Here is a 20095-nt window from a genome sequence, read left to right on the forward strand (position 1 = left end):
CTAAGAGTTAAACATAAGTACTAATTTTGGGGACCCTATAGTGACAGGGAGCTGGAGAAAATAAAACAGTCCATCTGATGTCTAACAGGTGACAAGCTGGTAATATTGTTCCTGCAAAGTGTTTCTGCTTTTATCTCCTCCCGCTTCTCCATTCCACTCTCGCATTAATTGTAAAAGCCATTAACACCATTAGCAAGCCTGGTGTGAGTTACATTTCAAAGCACGTTCGCCTGGCCCATATGCCATAGAGCCAGGTCTCTCTGCCTCTGTTTTATTTCACACTCAAGGTATTTGGATATGATTCTCCCATGAAAGCAGTACCAGCTTCTTACAAATCACTTCAGCACTCCATCTGTTAATCATGAAATATTTTAATGCTGGTTACCTGGAATTCTGAGGCTCTGGACCATCTGACTCTGTGCACGGTTTCTTTACCTATAAAAGGAAAATTACTGCTAGTTATTAATATTTAACACAGGATTTCATACAATGACTTAAACAATGATTCCTACCTAAATATGGAGATATTAATTTCCAAATGCTGCCATCTCTTTCTATATACAATTAATAGCTACAATTGGCAATTTTGCACATAGTGAAATTTCCAGACAGGCAGGCGTAAGAGCATCCAAAGGACATGAACAAAAGAACTAGCGTGATAAGTTGCTCACATAAAAGGGGAGGGGGTATTTTTACTGCTTATTTCCTGTTAAGGCTTCCAATAATAAACACCAAATTTAAAGTTAAAACGCATTTTATTTTTTTCTCTCACAAGTCAGAAATTTATAATGCAGTGCTCTGCATTTAGCTAAAGGCATCACTGTTACTTAAGAAGTCAAAATTAATGAGTTTAACAAAAACACAAATTAACTGTAGCTGTATAATAACTTATGCAATACACCTACTGCTATTTCACAATGCATATTCTTTTTTCCAAGTTTATTTGCTGTTGTTTGTTATAATTTTAGTTTAATGGTTTGTCCATGGACTTTTAGCTGAAGAATTGAGAGCAAGATACTGGGAACAAGCTGTTGCATTGCTACATGACTATTTGTTATTTTTTTTATTGTTTTTTATTGAGCATAACACACACACACACACACACAAAAGGGTACAATTGCCAAAAGTGATTGAAAAGTAAACACTATGCCACTATATAGCAGTAAAATGAGAATACGGTATTGATACATATAATAATCCAGTCACAAGTACCATATATTTATTTATTATTTATTTATTAACAGTTTCTTATATAGCGCACACATATTCCGCAGCACTTTACAGAGACTATTTGAACACTCACATCAGTCCCTGCCGCAGTGGAGCTTACAATCTATATTCCCTACCACATGTACACGCACACACATTAATTCTAGGGTTAATTTTTGTTAGGAGCCAAATAACCAGAGTACCCGGAGGAAACCCACGCAAGTACGGGGAGAATATACAAACTCCGCACAGTTAGAGCCATGGTGGGAATCGATGTGAGGCAGTAATGCTAACCATTACACCATCCGTACAATATATTGTATTCTAGAGCATATATGTAGATATAAGAAAAAACATCTTTTATATTTAATCATCCGTTGGGAAAAAAGTTAAACCAGAAACTAACAAATAAAATGAAAAAGAAAAAAAGTTAAAATAGGAAAGTGAGTGAAAGAATAAAGGGTGATAATAGTACAGTCCACCAAGGAAGCAGCATCCATCCTACACATGAAACATCAATAGGAAAGAAAAGGTATGTAAATCAAATTAATTATGGTTGAGCGGGTTCATCTTCCAACAATATTCTAGTTTTATACCAACCAGTGTTTCAAAAACAAATTTTAACCTGCAACTGTGGGGTGGTTGGCAGGGCATCTACTGTACAAAGACTTTATATAGTTCTACTAATTTTTAACCCTAGCCTCCTTATGTAGTGAGGCCTCTATCCAAACTGTTCATAGAGAGACACAAAATATACGCAAATTGTATTCAGACACTAGGCGCTCTTCATATGGGCATAATTTAGTGGATCATAGGGAAATATATGAAAAAAGTTTTTTTCTCTACTTCCCTTTGTAGTGGACACCTCTTCTGATGATATTCCTTGTTCTTTTTTCCTCTCCTCTTTTTTCCTTTTGTTCTTCTTTATTGTGTCTCCTCAAGTGGATTTTGGAATTATAAGGAGTGCATAGACAGGTTTATCAAGGTATCTTTGTGGGTGACACGCACCCGTACTCACGATGAAATCTGCGATATGACACTCATCAAGGTTTCTTTTTTTTCCTCCTTTTTCGTTTTTCAAAAAAGATTTTTATTGATGCAAATATTGTATAAAACAAGAGATTTTAAAATATATATCCAAGATATATGTCTGAGCAAATATCACTGAATTGGACCACAGTACCGAATCTGGTGGTGATAATGTGCAGTCAACTCCCCCACAAGGTATTCCGGATCCTAATGGAGGTGGACTAGCACCTAAACACTCACCCGATCCTGATTGTAGTCCTCCAGTCTTTACACACTTAGGTCTGAGGCAACATGTTTCGAGACTGCATGTCTCTTCGTCAGGGCTCACAGTGAGCCCTGACGAAGAGACATGCAGTCTCGAAACATGTTGCCTCAGACCTAAGTGTGTAAAGACTGGAGGACTACAATCAGGATCGGGTGAGTGTTTAGGTGCTAGTCCACCTCCATTAGGATCCGGAATACCTTGTGGGGGAGTTGACTGCACATTATCACCACCAGATTCGGTACTGTGGTCCAATTCAGTGATATTTGCTCAGACATATATCTTGGATATATATTTTAAAATCTCTTGTTTTATACAATATTTGCATCAATAAAAATCTTTTTTGAAAAACGAAAAAGGAGGAAAAAAAAGAAACCTTGATGAGTGTCATATCGCAGATTTCATCGTGAGTACGGGTGCGTGTCACCCACAAAGATACCTTGATAAACCAGTCTATGCACTCCTTATAATTCCAAAATCCACTTGAGGAGACACAATAAAGAAGAACAAAAGGAAAAAAGAGGAGAGGAAAAAAGAACAAGGAATATCATCAGAAGAGGTGTCCACTACAAAGGGAAGTAGAGAAAAAAACTTTTTTCATATATTTCCCTATGATCCACTAAATTATGCCCATATGAAGAGCGCCTAGTGTCTGAATACAATTTGCGTATATTTTGTGTTCCTTTGTGGGGGTACTTGAGGGTAAGACCCCAAGTTATTCAGAAGGGCGAACTTCAGACCATTTAGCGCTACGGTAACCTTCACCCCAGTCTTTTTCATTATTGCTTCTGTTCATAGAGAGAAAATATGTTTTTCCTGGAAAAAAAGATAATTGGTTTGGGACAGACCCAGTGTTAGTGTGTTTGTTTGGGTTTTTGATGTGCTGGAGTTTCCTACTACCTTTCATGTAGCTAGACCTTTGGAGTATCACTAAGTAGAAGGTCAGTTACAAAATAATAATAATAATAAAAGATGCTCCTATTTATAATTAGGTACAGCATGATTTGTCTGATTACTAAACAATATTAAGATTCTCTCTATAAATAAGTAATCAATATGCTCGTTTCAAATTTGCCATTTACTGTAATTTTTGAAAATAATTCCCTAACACAAATGGATTGAGTGACTAACTTTAATTATGCCATTATTTTGCATCCACCTTCAGACCCACCATTCTTAAGGCCCGCATACACTGAGCCGATTTGGTCCGTCTCTGACGGATCGGGCCGTGTAATCGGACCAAATCGTCTGTGTGTCACATGCCATCCGGTCCAATGCACCTGGATCCTGTGGTTGCACCAGCTGGTGGTGGTGGGGGGTGGGCAGCTTGTAGTGGGGGACAGTGGGGTCTATCCAAGCAGCAGCAATGGCTGGGAGCTACAGTAGTGTCATTTTGCAGGGTGGGATGCAGCTGCTGAATATTCTGCAATGACTGGCTGAACGTTGATTGGCTGAGAGAATTCTCTCAGCCAATCAGATGAAAGCCACTGATTGGCTGAGAAAATTCTCTCAGCCAATCAGCATCCGGCCAATCATTTCAAAATATTTAGCAGCCACATCCCGCCCCGGGACCCGGGAAAATGCCGCTACTGTAGCTCCCAGCCGCTGCTCGGACAGACCTCGCTACAAGCTGCCGGCCTCCCGCCACCACCAGCTGGCTGGACCTCGCTGCCTGCCCCCCCTCCATCGCTGCAGCAGGTCGGATTACATGCAATAAATCACTTGCAATTTATTGCATGTAAAAATGGCACATCAAGTGCCAAATCCCAAATGAGCCTCCCGGGGAGCTGCCGGGGGCTCTCAAGGGCAAACTGGTCTAACTTGTCCTCACGACAAATAAGCCCAAAGTATGGGGGCCTTTACTGAGCATGCATAAAGAGCCCTAACATGGATTTAAATAAATAAATATAGCAAAAATGGAACAATGGCTAACACATCTAAAGAAGAGCAGAGATTTTTGAAGCTTGAAATTTTTCAAGTTGCATACAAACTTTTGTGATCACAAACAGAGGGTCAACTACCTATACCGGTGATAAATATGGCAGGCAACAACTTTTTACATTCTAGGGACACTTAATTTTTCTGGGAACATGTTTTGTGAAGATATCATGTAAACTTTTGTTAATAAGGTCGCCTTAAAGTTGAGGTTTACTTGAGATGCGGTTGTATAAATATTTTTGTACAGTACAGAAATGCAAAATAAAAATGAGCCATTTAGACATTTTGGTACTTCTTTACTTTCACGGCGCCAGCATGGCGCCGCGCGTACTTCCGGGTTACGCTCGCCACTAAGTAAAATAAACTAAGTTAACGCCATGCCAACATGGATAGTTCATACCTCCACTATCCATGTTGACATGGAGTTGATTTTAATTAGCGTGGCGAGCGTAGCGAGCCACCGAGTCCGCAGCGTGGGCGAGCGAAGCGAGCCCTTCAAGGGGACTCTGATGCGCGGCGCCATGCTGGCGCCGTGAAAGTACAGAAGTACTGACATTTTCTTTATGCTTATATTGTAAATTGCATACATTAATTCATGAGTATTTATCCCACTGATAGCTGCTTGGAGCAGGAAAGTCAAGTTGGTCATAGAAGTGACCCTCTTAAAAAGCATATGTTTAGTTATACTTTCAAAGAAGTCCACACTTTCTAAATATCTCTGAGGAAACCAGAAACACCAGAAGAATCTGTTCCCTCTTGTGTTTCAAACATGTGTGACACCACTTGCATTTTTTACATTTTTCACAACAGATATCTGGGGTACATGTAGTAGTCTACAATCTGCATTCATTGGGTTCTATGCAAGTTTGCACAATATTTAAAGTAGCAATAACTAAAAAGACATTACCAACTCAGTGTTTCTTTTTAAATGATTGCTCAATATACCAGGATAACACTGGGGGTACCCCAATAGACTAGCTGTGTACCCTCACTCACACCATGTGTGGGGTATTAAGCATATCAAGTATCTTTAACTGGTCAAGGGTCACCAATGGTGTGTTATCTATCACCTTGGACACCACTGCTTCATAGAAAGAGAGCCCATACCATACTCACACTGGTTCAGGGTTGATATCCCTTATAAAAGGTATATTTTGTGATGCCCCCATAAAATTGTCCCAATATCCAGCCAATAATCACTGGCTAGGTAGTCACAGGTCAAAAGTCCACAGGTAACAGCATAGTCTCTTTACACCACTTTTACTGAGAACAGATCTCTTTATTCCATGCTTAATACTTTGTGAACATTGCTGGATACTGGGACCATTTTATGGGAGCATCACAAAAAAATACCTTTATAAGTATCTTTAAAAGTATCTTATCTGCTTGAACAAGTTAGTTGATACTGGAGGATGAAGGGGGACAACCCCAATGTTGCCTCTGCCCTCCTTGTATGAACTTATGCCATTGTTTCTATTGTAATAAAATCTACACAATAGGTCACTGTTACAAAATAACCTTAATAAAATATTAAACAAAATAAAAATTGATATCCTTTATTCATCATAGTTTTAGGTGATCAAGAAAGAGATATTGCAGGTAGAAAAGAAAGTCATGGTTGCCATACAAATATTGCCAAATTGCACAGTCTTCAGTTGAGTGGAAATCATGGGGGAAATTTACCAATATGAAAAACCTAGTTTTTCGTATTGGTTGTTTCCCTACGACTGCATACGACTGTTTAAGTCGTATGCAAAGTCGTGTTCCGGAGGGGGATTTACAAAGCAGTCAGATACGACTGCTTTGTAACCCTCCGATGGTGTAATGATTCGTATTAGCGGCCGTATATACGGCTGCTAATACGAATTATTTCTAGCAGTCTGCACGGATCAAGTCAGATCCGTGCAGGCTGCAAGGTGTAAAAAAAAATAGAAAAATAAATAAATAAAAAAAAAAACGGCGTGGGGTCCCCCCCACAGCCGAAACCAGCACCAGGCTGAAGGAGCCGGGGCCGGTAATTAAAAATCAGGGAACCCGACAAATAGGGGTTCCCCGATTTTTAACAACCAGCCCCAGGCTCCAGGTCCGGGGCTGGTTCCCAAAATACGGGGGACAAAATGAGTAGGGGTCCCCCGTATTTTAAGAACCAGCCCCAGGCACAACCAGCCGGCAGGGTAATGTCACAGCCGGGGGACACTTATAATATAAGGTCCCGCGGCCAAAACATTCTCCCTACCGACCAGTCAGCCTGGCCAGGGGCCCTGGGGGAGTGGGGACCCCCCCAATAAAGGGGTCCCCCCCCTCCAGGACTTACCTGACCAGGCTGAAGCCTGGTGCTGTCCCCGGTGACCCTGGAGCGGTGGTCACCGGGCTGATGGTATTGTGTAAAAAATAGATAAACCATTGTTTTTTACTGTGGCACTACAAGTGCCAGCAAGCCTCCCCAGCAAGCTGGGACTTGGAGAACCACAAGTCCCAGCCTGCTGGGCATTAAAGGGCCCGCTGGCACTTGTAGTTCTACAGTTAAAAAAATAGTGCACAAAACACACTGACACACTTTTAAAATAAAACTTTATTACACACAAAGCCCACACATACTGATACTTACCTATCTTCTCTCCGTAGGTAGCCCTGATGTCCTGTGTCGTCTTCGGGATCCATGTCGACGTCCTTCTTCATGTCGACGTCGCTGTCGGCGATGGTGTCCCCGTCCGGATCCGAAGAAATCCATTTGGGAAGCTGTGGAAGGAAACTATACTCACCTGTCCCAGCGCGACGTAGTCCAGGTAAGGGTCTTTGCAAAAAAACAAACCGAAAACCCCGAAACCAAACCGGACACGACGGAGACACACGGTGTGTTTACATCGTGCGGCTCCGCCTCCCGAATGCCGCTATTGGCCGCCTTGCGGCCTAGCGGCCAATCAGGAGCCGCTAGGCCGCAAGGCGGCCAATAGCGGCATTCGGGAGGCGGAGCCGCACGATGTAAATAAACACACGTGCGTCTCCGTCAGAGTCCGGTTTGGTTTCGGGGTTTTCGGTTTATTTTTTTGCAAAGACCCTTACCTGGACTACGTCGCGCTGGGACAGGTGAGTATAGTTTCCTTCCACAGCTTCCCAAATGGATTTCTTCGGATCCGGACGGGGACACCATCGCCGACAGCGACGTCGACATGAAGAAGGACGTCGACATGGATCCCGAAGACGACACAGGACATCAGGGCTACCTACGGAGAGAAGATAGGTAAGTATCAGTATGTGTGGGCTTTGTGTGTAATAAAGTTTTATTTTAAAAGTGTGTCAGTGTGTTTTGTGCACTATTTTTTTAACTGTAGAACTACAAGTGCCAGCGGGCCCTTTAATGCCCAGCAGGCTGGGACTTGTGGTTCTCCAAGTCCCAGCTTGCTGGGGAGGCTTGCTGGCACTTGTAGTGCCACAGTAAAAAACAATGGTTTATCTATTTTTTACACAATACCATCAGCCCGGTGACCACCGCTCCAGGGTCACCGGGGACAGCACCAGGCTTCAGCCTGGTCAGGTAAGTCCTGGAGGGGGGGGACCCCTTTATTGGGGGGGTCCCCACTCCCCCAGGGCCCCTGGCCAGGCTGACTGGTCGGTAGGGAGAATGTTTTGGCCGCGGGACCTTATATTATAAGTGTCCCCCGGCTGTGACATTACCCTGCCGGCTGGTTGTGCCTGGGGCTGGTTCTTAAAATACGGGGGACCCCTACTCATTTTGTCCCCCGTATTTTGGGAACCAGCCCCGGACCTGGAGCCTGGGGCTGGTTGTTAAAAATCGGGGAACCCCTATTTGTCGGGTTCCCTGATTTTTAATTACCGGCCCCGGCTCCTTCAGCCTGGTGCTGGTTTCGGCTGTGGGGGGGACCCCACGCCGTTTTTTTTTTTAATTTATTTATTTTTTCTATTTTTTTACACTGCAGCCTGCACGGATCTGACTGATCCGTGCAGGCTAAAACGCAAATAGAACAGGAAAATGGTGTTCTATTTTCCTGTCGTATTTGCGTGGGTGTTTCACACCACTAAGCAGCCGTATTGTCAGTACGGCTGCTTAGTAAATCAGAAACCACCATTCTTTTGAATGGTGATTTCTGTCGTATCCTATCGATGGTGTAGACATTCGTATTTGTAACTACAAATACGAATGTTCCATCTTTAGGACTACGAATTGTTGTATTTTTGGGATTGTAAATCCCGAAAATACAAATTCGTAAAAAAAAGGTGTATTTCTCCCTACGAATACACCTTTTTTCTACGAATCCATTTTGGTAAATGTCCCCCCATATATCAAATATATTATATTGCTGGTAAATCAAGATGAAAAAAGTACACTCCAAGCATCTAAACTGTAACCATCAGTTGCCAAAACCCATTTTTTTGTTTCTATATGTGTAAAGGAAAAAATCCATCAACTTATTAGCTAACAGTAGAGGAAAGTCTGGATGGGGGGCTCTTTGCACTTGGTATATTATTCCCTAGGGGCTTAAAAAAAAATCTTGAACAAAATCAGTTAATATGAGATTCTCTGATACGTATATATTTATGATGTTTGTGAACATGAAATACATTGGAAAGTTATTACAGTATGTTTGATGCTTACTCCCTTTATCAGTGGAGACAAAATAAGTCCTGCAAGCTAGATGTGGTATTTGGGTCCAGTTTGATAGATCCTGCAGTCCCTTTGCTGATATTGTTGCCAATTAGTAGAAGCCAGCATATTGCTATCACCTATCTGCAGGTTATACCCGAGTGCGGTCCATGCCCCTAAGTAACAGGGGTGTATAGAGAAGAGTGACAGCATTTAATATGAAGAGCACTTGCTAGACTGAGTTAAGAGTTGTAGTTGAGTAGGTTTTTGAATCTATACACTCTTATTTGAACTGATATCATAACACAATATTTTATCAAGGTGAATAATACAAAACTCCAATCAAGTAAAAAATATTCTACTCATAATATTCTCCTAATTTATTTCCTGACTTCAAGTGTTCAATGTGGCCACCACCTTCAGTGAGGGAAACAATTCAAAAATTCAAAAGAGAATTCCTCCCAGACGTGTATCAGTATATCACGATCCACTGAGTATCCACTGTTGTCTTTTGATGTTTAAAGTCATAGAGGTTAGTGAGTAGCAGTAGAACTTAAATGTGATCTTTCATATCCCCACAAGAATAAATCATATATAGTGAGGTCTGGAGATCTTGCAAACCAAACACAAAGATCAAGGTCCATCAACCAATCCATTGTCGGTGCATATTTCATTCATAAAAGCTTGACCCTTCAGATGCCAGTGCCCCATCTTGTTAAAATATCAAGTCATGTGAATCTGCTTGCATTAAAGTGAAGATTCAGTTCTGGAGCATACTTATATTTGTTTGTCCCTCAAAGAAAAATTAACCATAAACCTTGTCTGGAGACACAACACAAAATACATTCACATTAGGGGAATCTCTTTCATGCTGAAATGTTTCATGTGGGTGCTCTGTTTATTATTCATTTATTAACAGTTTCATATATAGCGCAGATATATTCCACAGACCTTACAGAGAATATTTGAACATTCACATCAGTCCCTGCCCCAGTGGAGCTTACAATCTATATTCTGTACCACATGTACACACACACACACACACACACATTCACTCTAAACATAATTTTTCTTGGGCGCCAATTATTATTTGTTGGGTGCCAATTATTTTTGGACTGTGGGAGGAAACCGGAGTACCCGGAGGAAACACAGGGAGAATATACAGACTCCGCACAGTTAGGGCCATGGTGGGAATCAAACCCATGACCTCAGCACTGTGAGGCAGTAATGTTCCCCTAATATGCACATAATGCTCATTGTATACTCATGAGAAAAAATAAATGTAAAGCATACTTGTGTGTAGAACATTAAACTTTTCATTATCACAAGCTAGCTAAAAGTATGAAATATAATACTGTAGGTAGATATTCCAGCTTGGGTGGAGGCACACATTAACCTAACTGCTAGCAATAGGTATCCAAGAAAGGATACATTTGTGTTTTATATTAATGGGTGGAGCCTGAGGGTGTTTTGTGGTCTGTATAAAGTTTGTTGAACTTTGTAGTTCTTCTTTTTAAACATTCCACTACATTATTGTCAATGTCTTTGTGTGAAAGAATGGCTGCATTGGCCATGTTTTAGATATTGAGATGTGCTTCTTGCCAATATATGGGTTAGGCTCATTCTACTGTACTGGTCTAGAGGAGACTTATTGATTTGTGTCACTGGAAGGTGATGATGGCTATACTGCCTGAAGAGCCATTCTTTCGTCATCACCATATTTTCCCTTTTTAACTACAGTCCTTTTTTAACTACAGTCATTATTAAAAAAAATTCTGTTTCTTTATTTTAGATAAGTATATGTTGTGTGTAAGTCTAAGTATAGGCCTACATCAGCCGATATGTAGTTTGATGAGATTGGGACCTAGGATGAAGGTTTGGAGAGTGGCCTAATGCTCTCTGTTGGTCATTACTGTTCTAATTTATTTATATTGTATTATCTGAACTTGCTTCCACTGATATAGAACATACAAATAATTAGCTCTTATCTTATGTAAATGTCATCACTATATAAATTCCACACTGACATTATTTAAGAATTCTTTATTATCATTGCTTAGTATGTAAAAAATGTTTGTGTATGTATCTGCCTAGCCTTAAGTTGCCCATACACTTGCCCAATTTGGGTTGATTCGCTCAATCCTAATGGATCAGGCCGAGAAATCTTTCCCAAATTGGATGTGTTTGACATCCCCTCCGACTCGAGTCGGAGTGGGGAGGTCAGACAGGATGCAAATTAAATCTATCAGATAGGATCCATCAGTGGCACATCGCGGGTGCTTTTTAGCAGGTGTGTGCAGCAGGCATCTGGGCAGCGTTGGCTGGGAAGCGGCATCCAGGCAGCAGGGATCTGGGCAGCAGCAGCTGGGAAGCAGCGTCCACCCAGAGGGTATCAGGGCAGTGACCAATCAGCGTCCGGTCAGTCTTTTCAAAGTATATTTTCAAATTCATCAGAATTCTCCCCCCCTTCCCCGCTGCCCTGCAAATACCGCTACAAGCTTCCAGCCACCGCTGCCCGGATCCCCGCTGCCAGGACGCTGCTTCCCAGCCACTGTTGCCCGGATCCCAGCTGTCTGGACGCCGCTGCCCGGACGCCGCTGCCACAGGAGCAGCTACCTGGGATTACATGCAATAAATCGCATGCGGTTTATTGCATGTAAAAATGGCACATCAAGTGCCAACGCGCAAGTGAGCCTCCCGAGGAGCTTCTGGGGGGCTCATAATCTGGTGATCTAGGAGCTGATTGGCTGGTTGTTTATCAATCTCCACTTTATCACTTTTTGAAGCTTGATGCATCTGGCCCCTGGGTGGCTGAAGCCTATGACTACTGAATACATCTTATTAAGGTGCATACACACGGTGTGATTTTGGCTATGCGACTTCCATTGAACTTTCCGTAGCCCAGAACCAAACAATTTTGACTATATTTAGTTGAGATTTTGACAATACTAGAACACTAGACTGTATACAAAATAGTCAAAATTGGCTTGCCTTATTTCGTGCAATGCCTATTCCACAGGCTTCGTTTAGGGATTGAAAACTATATACACACTATGCTATTTCGGTACTTGTTTCCTATCTGGGCGCCCGTCGCGGGCATCGCGGGTACATTTATGCCTGCCCGCGACGCGACCGACGCGATGGCCGCGATTTTCCCATTGAAAACCATGTTAAACCTGAAAAATCGCGTCGGTCGCGTCGCGGCCGGCCATAAATGTACCCGCGATGCCCGCGACGCGATGCTCACGATTTCCCATAGGAATCAATGTTAAAAGCCGCGATGGACCCGATTTTACTGTTAAATGCCTCAATCCACCCGATTTGGCCATAGGAATCAATGTTAAATGGGCCACAGAGCCCATTAACCCTTAAATGTCCCCCCAAATTTTTGACGCCACCCCACGATCGACGCCAACCCGAAGCGTGGCGAGCGCAGCGAGCCCGCGAGGGGCGGCGGTACGCGTCCTCCGACCTTTTCATGCCCTACTATCCACTAGGGCGTGGTGTGAGAATATAATAGTGTGGCGAGCGCAGCGAGCCACCGAGCCCGAAGCGTGGCGAGCGCAGCGAGCCCCGCGAGGGGACGCGGATACCTTCACAATTATGCGCGTCCCCTCGCGGCCTTCACAGTGAAGGTATCCGCGTCCCCTCGCGGGGCTCGCTGCGCTCGCCACGCTTCGGGCTCGGTGGCTCGCTGCGCTCGCCACACTATTATATTCTCACACCACGCCCTAGTGGATAGTAGGGCATGAAAAGGTCGGAGGACACGTACCGCCGCCCCTCGCGGGCTCGCTGCGCTCGCCACGCTTCGGGTTGGCGTGGATCGTGGGGTGGCGTCAAAAATTGGGGGGGACATTTAAGGGTTAATTGGGCCTAATTCAGGGTTAATATGGCCAAATCGGGTCAATTGAGCCATTTAACAGTGAAATCGCGGTCAATCAGCCTTTTTAACATTGTTCCCTATGGGAAAATCGCGGTGATCGCGGTCATCGCGGGCATCGCGACCATCCAATTTTACCCGCGATGCCCGCGATGACCGCGATCACCGCGATTTTTACCCCCGATGACCGCGATTTTGATCGTGGGCGCCCAGATAGGAAACAAGTACCGCTATTTCTTATTATTTTGACTATATAGTCAAAATCAGAAGCTCATATTGCAGAGTGGGTATGCACCTTCACTTTTAACCCTTTACATGCCAATGTTGCTGTGAGAGATGTGCAAAATATCCACTAAAAACGCCAGCTTAGCTCACAGCGAGGCTTTTTTTCTGGTGGCACAATATTTAACTAAAGTTCAATCAATTGACTTCAGATAATTTGCCAGCAATAACTAAAATGATTCATATTCTTTGATTCCCGCCCTGGCATTTTTAGCAGATATTTTTCATATCTATCACAGCAACTTTGGCACTCAAAGGGTTTAAAAAAATGTACTTGAAACAGCATAATAAGGAAATAGTATTGATTATCTTGCACCCACATAGTGATATAGGCAAATTGCCCTGTAATAAATCTGATGTCTAGGGGATTATGTTATAATCTGCACACTGCAGGCTATGTGGGATTTCCGGCGAGTCTGCCTATACTTTTAAAGCAGAAATCATTTACAAGGGTTGTGCTTGTCTTGTAAATGATTGCAGCTCTAACAATAAGGGCAAACTCACCATAATTCTAGCACAGCATGCTTGAAGGTTATTACAAAAGAACCCTAGTATATTGTATAATTTGTACACAACAAATAAATACAGATAAATTAGCGATAATTTAAATACATTTAAATTACAAGACTACTAATGCAAAAAAAATAAAAAATATTCCTCATATAAAGAGCCAGGGTTGCCTACCCTCCCGGAATGGCCAGGAGGGTCCCAGAAATCGGGTCCCCCTCCCGGCCCCCCCGGAAAGGGTGGCAATCCTCCCGCATATCCCCCCAGCTCCCGCGATGTGTCCCTTGGTGGTGGGGTCTGCGGGTAAAATGCCGCAATTTTAGCCCCGCCCCCCGCCGTGCAATGCCTGAAACTCCGGCATTGCACGGCGGGGGCGGGGCTAAAATGACGCGAGGCTGTAGGCACGCCCCCCAAAAGGGCAGCATCTGTGTGGCCACGCCCCCGAATCGCCTCTTTTCACTCCCGGATGTGGCCCCGCCCCCCTGCCTACCAGAGCTGGCTGCCCTCTCCCGGAGAGGGCAGCTGAAAAGTCGGCAAGTATAAAAGAGCTACTAAAAACCTTTATAAATATAAGTAACTTGGTAAGATTTAAAATATCCAACATGCTATTTACATTCAGAGTTCCATTCGGTTGATTGGTTGGTAGTGTGTCTCTCTTCCTTTTATCACTCTCCAAGGCTTAAGCACAGCTGCCCATACTTGCCTACCCTCCTGCATTCTACAGGAAACTCCCTGATACATTTACATTTAATCATCTGCACCATTTCCCAGCACTTTAGCAAGTACAGTATCTCTTACTAACTGCTTTGGGCTCATCTACATTTGGAAATAAGTAATTGTAAAATATTCCTCTCAGATGTAGCAGGACACACCCACGCTTCTAGCTGCCACCTTCACAATCTCTCCATATATGGAACTAGACACGCCCTTTGGGTGGAGCATGTCATGCCCCTCAATGGGGCACTGTGCAAAATTCTACTACCAACTGTAATCTCCCTGAAACTAGTTTTAAAAAGTAGGCAAGTATGCATCTGCCCCTCAGTGTCTTACAAAAAGTCTGTACTTATTTTGTCAGAAAGTCTTACCTACTGTACAGTACTAACCACTGTATTTATAGTATGTCTATTTTAGTGTCTATTCTTTGAGACATGTAAGATGAGACTGGAGAGTTTGTGACCTGAAAATCACAGTAAATTATATTCCCTTCTCGAATTAGAAAGTTCTTAAATAGGTCTATAACTCAGAATATTTTCCCAGTAATTGACTAAAATACCTGGGTTCATATGGGTAAAACACTACACTGGATAGAGCTCCAGGCCTCTGCAGGTATCAAATGTAATAGCTGCAGCGTCTTTATCCTTAATGTACTTGTAGTATTTTGGTATAACAATGGCATGCAATGCTATTTCTAATTGTACATGCACCCTGATGGGTAATTACTATGTTAAATGCAACCCCATTGTTAACGCCACCCCCACTATCAACGTCAACCCGAAGCATGGCGAGCGCAGCGAGCCAGCGAGGGGCGGCTGTAGGCGTCCTCCGATCTTTTCATACCCCCACTATCCACATTGGCATGGAGCTGATTTTATATAGTGTGGCGAGCCATCGAGCCCGAAGCGTGACGAGCGGACGCGGAATAAATGTGAAGTTATCCGCATTCCCTCGTTGGGCTTGCTGCGCTCGACACGCTTCGGGCTTGGTGGCTTGCTGCACTCACCACACTATATAAGACCAACACCTCGCCGATGTGGATAGTGGGGGTATGAAAAGGTTAGAGGACGCGTACCGCAGCCCCTCGCAGGCTCGCTGTGCTCGCCACGCTTCCGGGTTGGCTTTAATAGTGGCGGTGGCGTTAACAATGGGGGTGCATATAACATACTAATCACCCATCAGGGTGTATGTACAATTAAATCATCGTTTTGATCGCATCGATCACATCGCATGCGATGCGATCAAAACGATGTAATAAGATTAAAATTGTGGGCGCCGTGCTAGGAAACAAGTACCGAAATGGATTCTAGAGAGCGCACATGTGACACTAATACTTTGCAAAATTTAAAAATGTATTACAATATTTTCCACACATAAAAAACTTAATCAAATTTAAATAAATGCATATACATCAAAAGATGTTAATAAAAAGCATAAAAAACCTGTGGACAATTATCAACCCCTTTTATGGTTAGTATGCTTGTAAGTCCCATAGGCTTTTTCCACTGTGTACGGACACAGGGTATAGACTGATTATTTTTATATTCCAGTGTAGCCACAATTAGGGTTGTATTTAGCTTGGGAAATTTCCGAATCTGTTTCCCCCAGGGAGCGCTTGGGTGTATAGTTATAAGACCAATGTCCAATCCCTATACCAAGGAAATAGTTAGTGCTTGGGATATTAACTTTCAGTGAAAGCCCACTCAAAAGTTCTTCAATATGATACTGGTCTCATGTAAATGGGTCAGTTGGTTCCAAAGATATAGCTGGTTGGTTAAAGGGGGGGGGTGGTTTTCTCTCCCCCTCACACCAGAAAATGCAGGGACTAGGCTGGTGTAAAAAGGGCCAACATGATCCTGGGACCATATTCCCGGTAACTCCCTGCATTTTCTGGTGTGAAAAGGGTATTATTTCAAATAGCCGGAACGTGCAGTGCTCTGAATACAGACGGACAGCCCTTTCTCTGCCTGGCTGTCAATGGCTGTCATTTCTGCCCGGCTGCGACTGTCCCTCAGATACCGCGAGCATGTATTCCCCCATGGCAATGAGCATGTAATCCCCAATGGCAACGAGCATGGAACCCCTGGCAATGAGCATGTAGGTAAGCAGCACTAATGTACCATAATTTTTAATAGGCATTATGGTGTTTGGCATAATATGTGATGGACATTATGGTGTGTGGCTTAACATGTAATGGGCATTATGGTGTCAATTTTCAATGCGCTCCTTTGGCAAACAATGCCCCTGTTTGAGCAATAATGCACAATATGCTTCATAATCTGTTTGGTATAGTATGTATTTTGGCTCAATCCTTGTTGCAAAATGTGAATTTTGCCTTAATCTGTGTGGCATAACGTGAATTTTGACTCAAGCCGTTTGCCATAGTGTGAATTTTGGCTCAGTCGGTGTGAATTTTGGCTCATTCCTTGTGGCATAATGTGTAAGAGGCAAGTACAGTATAAGGGGGTTACTATTGTGTTGTTTGATTTGCATAAGGGGTATATGGTGTGGTAAACTTAGGTGACCACATAAAAGGTGCTGAAATGTTGTCTAACAAGTTTCAGCTTTCAATATTTTTTTATGACTGGAATGCCGCCTCACCCCGCAAGTATTTTAGGACATTGGCGTTCTGCGGTTGCACCTTTGAAGGGCACCTGCCAATATATCTCCCTGCATTTTTCCTATGCCAGCCCCTGCCTTTTCCAGGTATATATAATTAGTTAAAAATATTTAAACAAATAGAGTCACAACCATGAGCAGCCCGCCCAACCAGAACACTGGTCACACCTCCCACATTATTAGGTGCTGGCCACAACCCCTATTATTGCGTATAATAGGCCCTTGATATTATCAGCTCCAGGCCCATTTAGACCTTAATCTGGCACTGTGTAATACTATGGTAATACTATGGATTCACTGCAATAGATCAAAATGCAAAATTGCTTCCCCTTTAAACATGCAATGTCATTATGGGGCTGATTCATACTTGTACGCAGAAACAGATCAACTGCATGAACATCGCAAACCTGTGTAACCCTCACTTTAAATCACACTGCCGGGAACAGTGAAGCGGTGGCCAAGGACATGAAGACTGGTTTCAGCATGCCAGAAAATGCGTCCGACATGTCCCTGTTTTCTGGGATGCTGCCAAGCACCAGCAATACGGCAATCATACTACTGTTTTTGGGGCACTGTAAACAATATTAAAGGAACTGCTCTGCACATGCATAACGCAGAGATTATCGGCATTTCATAAATCACTGAATTAGGCCCTATATCCACAATGTTTAAAAGGGAAAATATTTCCCCAGTAGTGGATACGCTCCCTGAATAAGAGATCTTCTGAGTGGAGAATAAGATATCTACTAATGCAGAATGCACCATGGTCCCTGCTCCACCCACCTGGGTCCTATTGCCGTAGATATAGCTGGGTTCACACATTGGGCCTAAGTCAGAACTGTGTGCAGGATTCACAGCCCTTATGATTATCTAATGAATATGCATGCGCACAGTTCATAAGCATGTGAAAGGCCATCCTGTGATGAAAGCCAGGGAGGGATTTTTACCTGGCCATATGCAACATGATCGACAGCCCGCCGACGTTTGAGGGGTGGCAACCGGATGTTCCATATTCTCACTTCTGCGATCGCATTCGCAGTCATGCACTGGTGCCCAATTTCACTCTAACTGATCGCTGGGCTACGAAGATTAGCAGCGTGATTAGATGTGTAGTGTTTAACCAGCTACTGTATGTTGTGTTTACACAGCTGTAGATCTGTTGAGAAGTGAAAGATCTGCTGTAAATAGAAGAAATCTGTTGAGGTTTGAATAAGAGAACTGCTGAGGAGAGAGAATCTGCGTTAGAATGAATACGTTACAGCAGTGGTTCCCAAACTTTTTTGCATCACGGCACCCTAGATTATCAGAATATTTGTCACGGCACCCCTAGTTGCAAAGTTTGCTACCGAGAATTTCAGAAAACAATAATAAATGAAATAAGTTGTGCTTATATTTCATCCTTAGGTCCAGTTATGTGGTGAGGGACAGGATTCACTTCTGTTTATCCACATATTTTGAAACTGGAAGCTAAAAGCTCTGGTTTTGCCTATTACAGTGACCATAAATAATTTGAATAATTTGAATTCTGGACCACCAAACCGAGGCACCCCTGCAAGAGCTCCGAGGCACCCCAGGGAGCCTAGGCGCACAGTTTGGGAACCACTTCGTTACAGTATCTCCTGAGAAAGAATACAATATCTCCTGAGCAGAGAAAAAGAGATCTGCTGAGAAGTGACTAAGGGATCTGCTGAGAAGCGACTAAGGGATCTGCTGAGCCAAGAATAATCAAAGTGCCAAGGAGAGTATAATTGATATGCTGAGTACAGAGTAAGAGAGAATAAGAGATCTTCTGAAGAGAGAAAATAGATATACTGTAGGGGTGCAGCGAGTGGCAATGGTGCAAGAAGACTGACAAATGAAAATTGAGGGGGAAATACAAACTCAATCGCATAGGCCAGCCATGCCTTCCATCTCTATTTGCTGTAGATGCTGCCATGAGGTTTTAGAAGTTTGAAGCCAATTGACTTTTTGCATTATGTAAATTGCTTACAACCATTAATCATGTATCCTGGTCAAAAAGAATCACAGTGGTAATTTGCAACTTTAAGACCTCACGGTTACATAGATGCAAAATATTCTAATAAGAATTTGTCATTTCAAAGAAAAGTATAACTTCAGATTACGGGTATATTAACCTAATCATTTTGACAATTTTTAGACACTAACTTTGGCTTCCAGTAAATGAAAAGATTGTTTCTATAAAAGATCTTTCCAGTAAATGAGTTATTTTTAAATATATGTTCACAGTGTTCTTTTTTACTGTTGTCGCAATTCCTTTCCATAATCATTAACACAGATGTTCTTTTACATATACAGAAAATGCAAATAACTACTGAATTTTCCATACAAATATACACACCTACAAAGTTACGTTTAGATTATTACTTGTATATGTCTGTGAAGGTCACATTTTGCTGTCAAACTTTGTAAATGTAACACATATTACACAATTTGAATGTCAACCATTTCAAGTACACTAACTGGATGTATTCAGTTAAATATGCACAATATACAGTATGTATGTTCATGCAGTTTTACTATATGTCTTTATTGGGTTTAATGACATCAGTGGTTAACACATTACATCTACACTACAGAACTTACTGACATGACAAATCACTGAAGCCATGTAGTGAAATATATAGCTGCAGTTATGTGTTTCAAGTGAGTGCAAGAACACATCACAGCACTTCTTTCTTTGTTCTAAGATGTCAGTACATTGACATAAATTCCCTATTAATGATAATATTATCAACACAGTCCGCTTACAAAGCCCACAGTTCCTAACAATAGTGCTCATCACACTAGTGACACTTCAAAGACTAGATATACCCCACAGGCACAGATTACATCTCATTTGTTTAGGGCAAAGTGAGCAGTCACATTCTTCAAAAGGGGGCTACATTGTCCTAACTTCCAGCTGGAAGAAGTGGCACACTTCTTTTAATAAGTTCCTTATATTTTTCTTTATATTCCTTAAAAAAAAAATATATATATATATATATATATATATATATATATATACAAAGATTAAAAAAAAATCTGCTTGCAA

General features: G+C 42.5%; 1 protein-coding gene across 10 annotated transcripts in view; it reads right to left on the minus strand.

The window, feature by feature from the left end:
- Window positions 1-20095, minus strand: part of EYA4 (EYA transcriptional coactivator and phosphatase 4) — a 274048-nt gene that overhangs the window by 125872 nt on the left and 128081 nt on the right. For 8 of the 10 annotated variants that reach the window (XM_083176666.1, XM_083176664.1, XM_083176665.1 and 5 more), the window contains one exon: window positions 386-435. The exons of the other annotated variants lie outside the window; for them this stretch is intronic. In XM_083176666.1, the coding sequence (XP_083032792.1) occupies window positions 386-435 (50 nt within the window). The remainder of the gene's footprint in view (window positions 1-385; window positions 436-20095) is intronic. 10 annotated transcript variants of the gene reach the window in all.

Source organism: Crinia signifera, chromosome 3, assembly GCF_055691185.1.
Source record: "Crinia signifera chromosome 3, ASM5569118v1, whole genome shotgun sequence".
NCBI classification, from domain to species: Eukaryota; Metazoa; Chordata; class Amphibia; order Anura; family Myobatrachidae; genus Crinia; species Crinia signifera.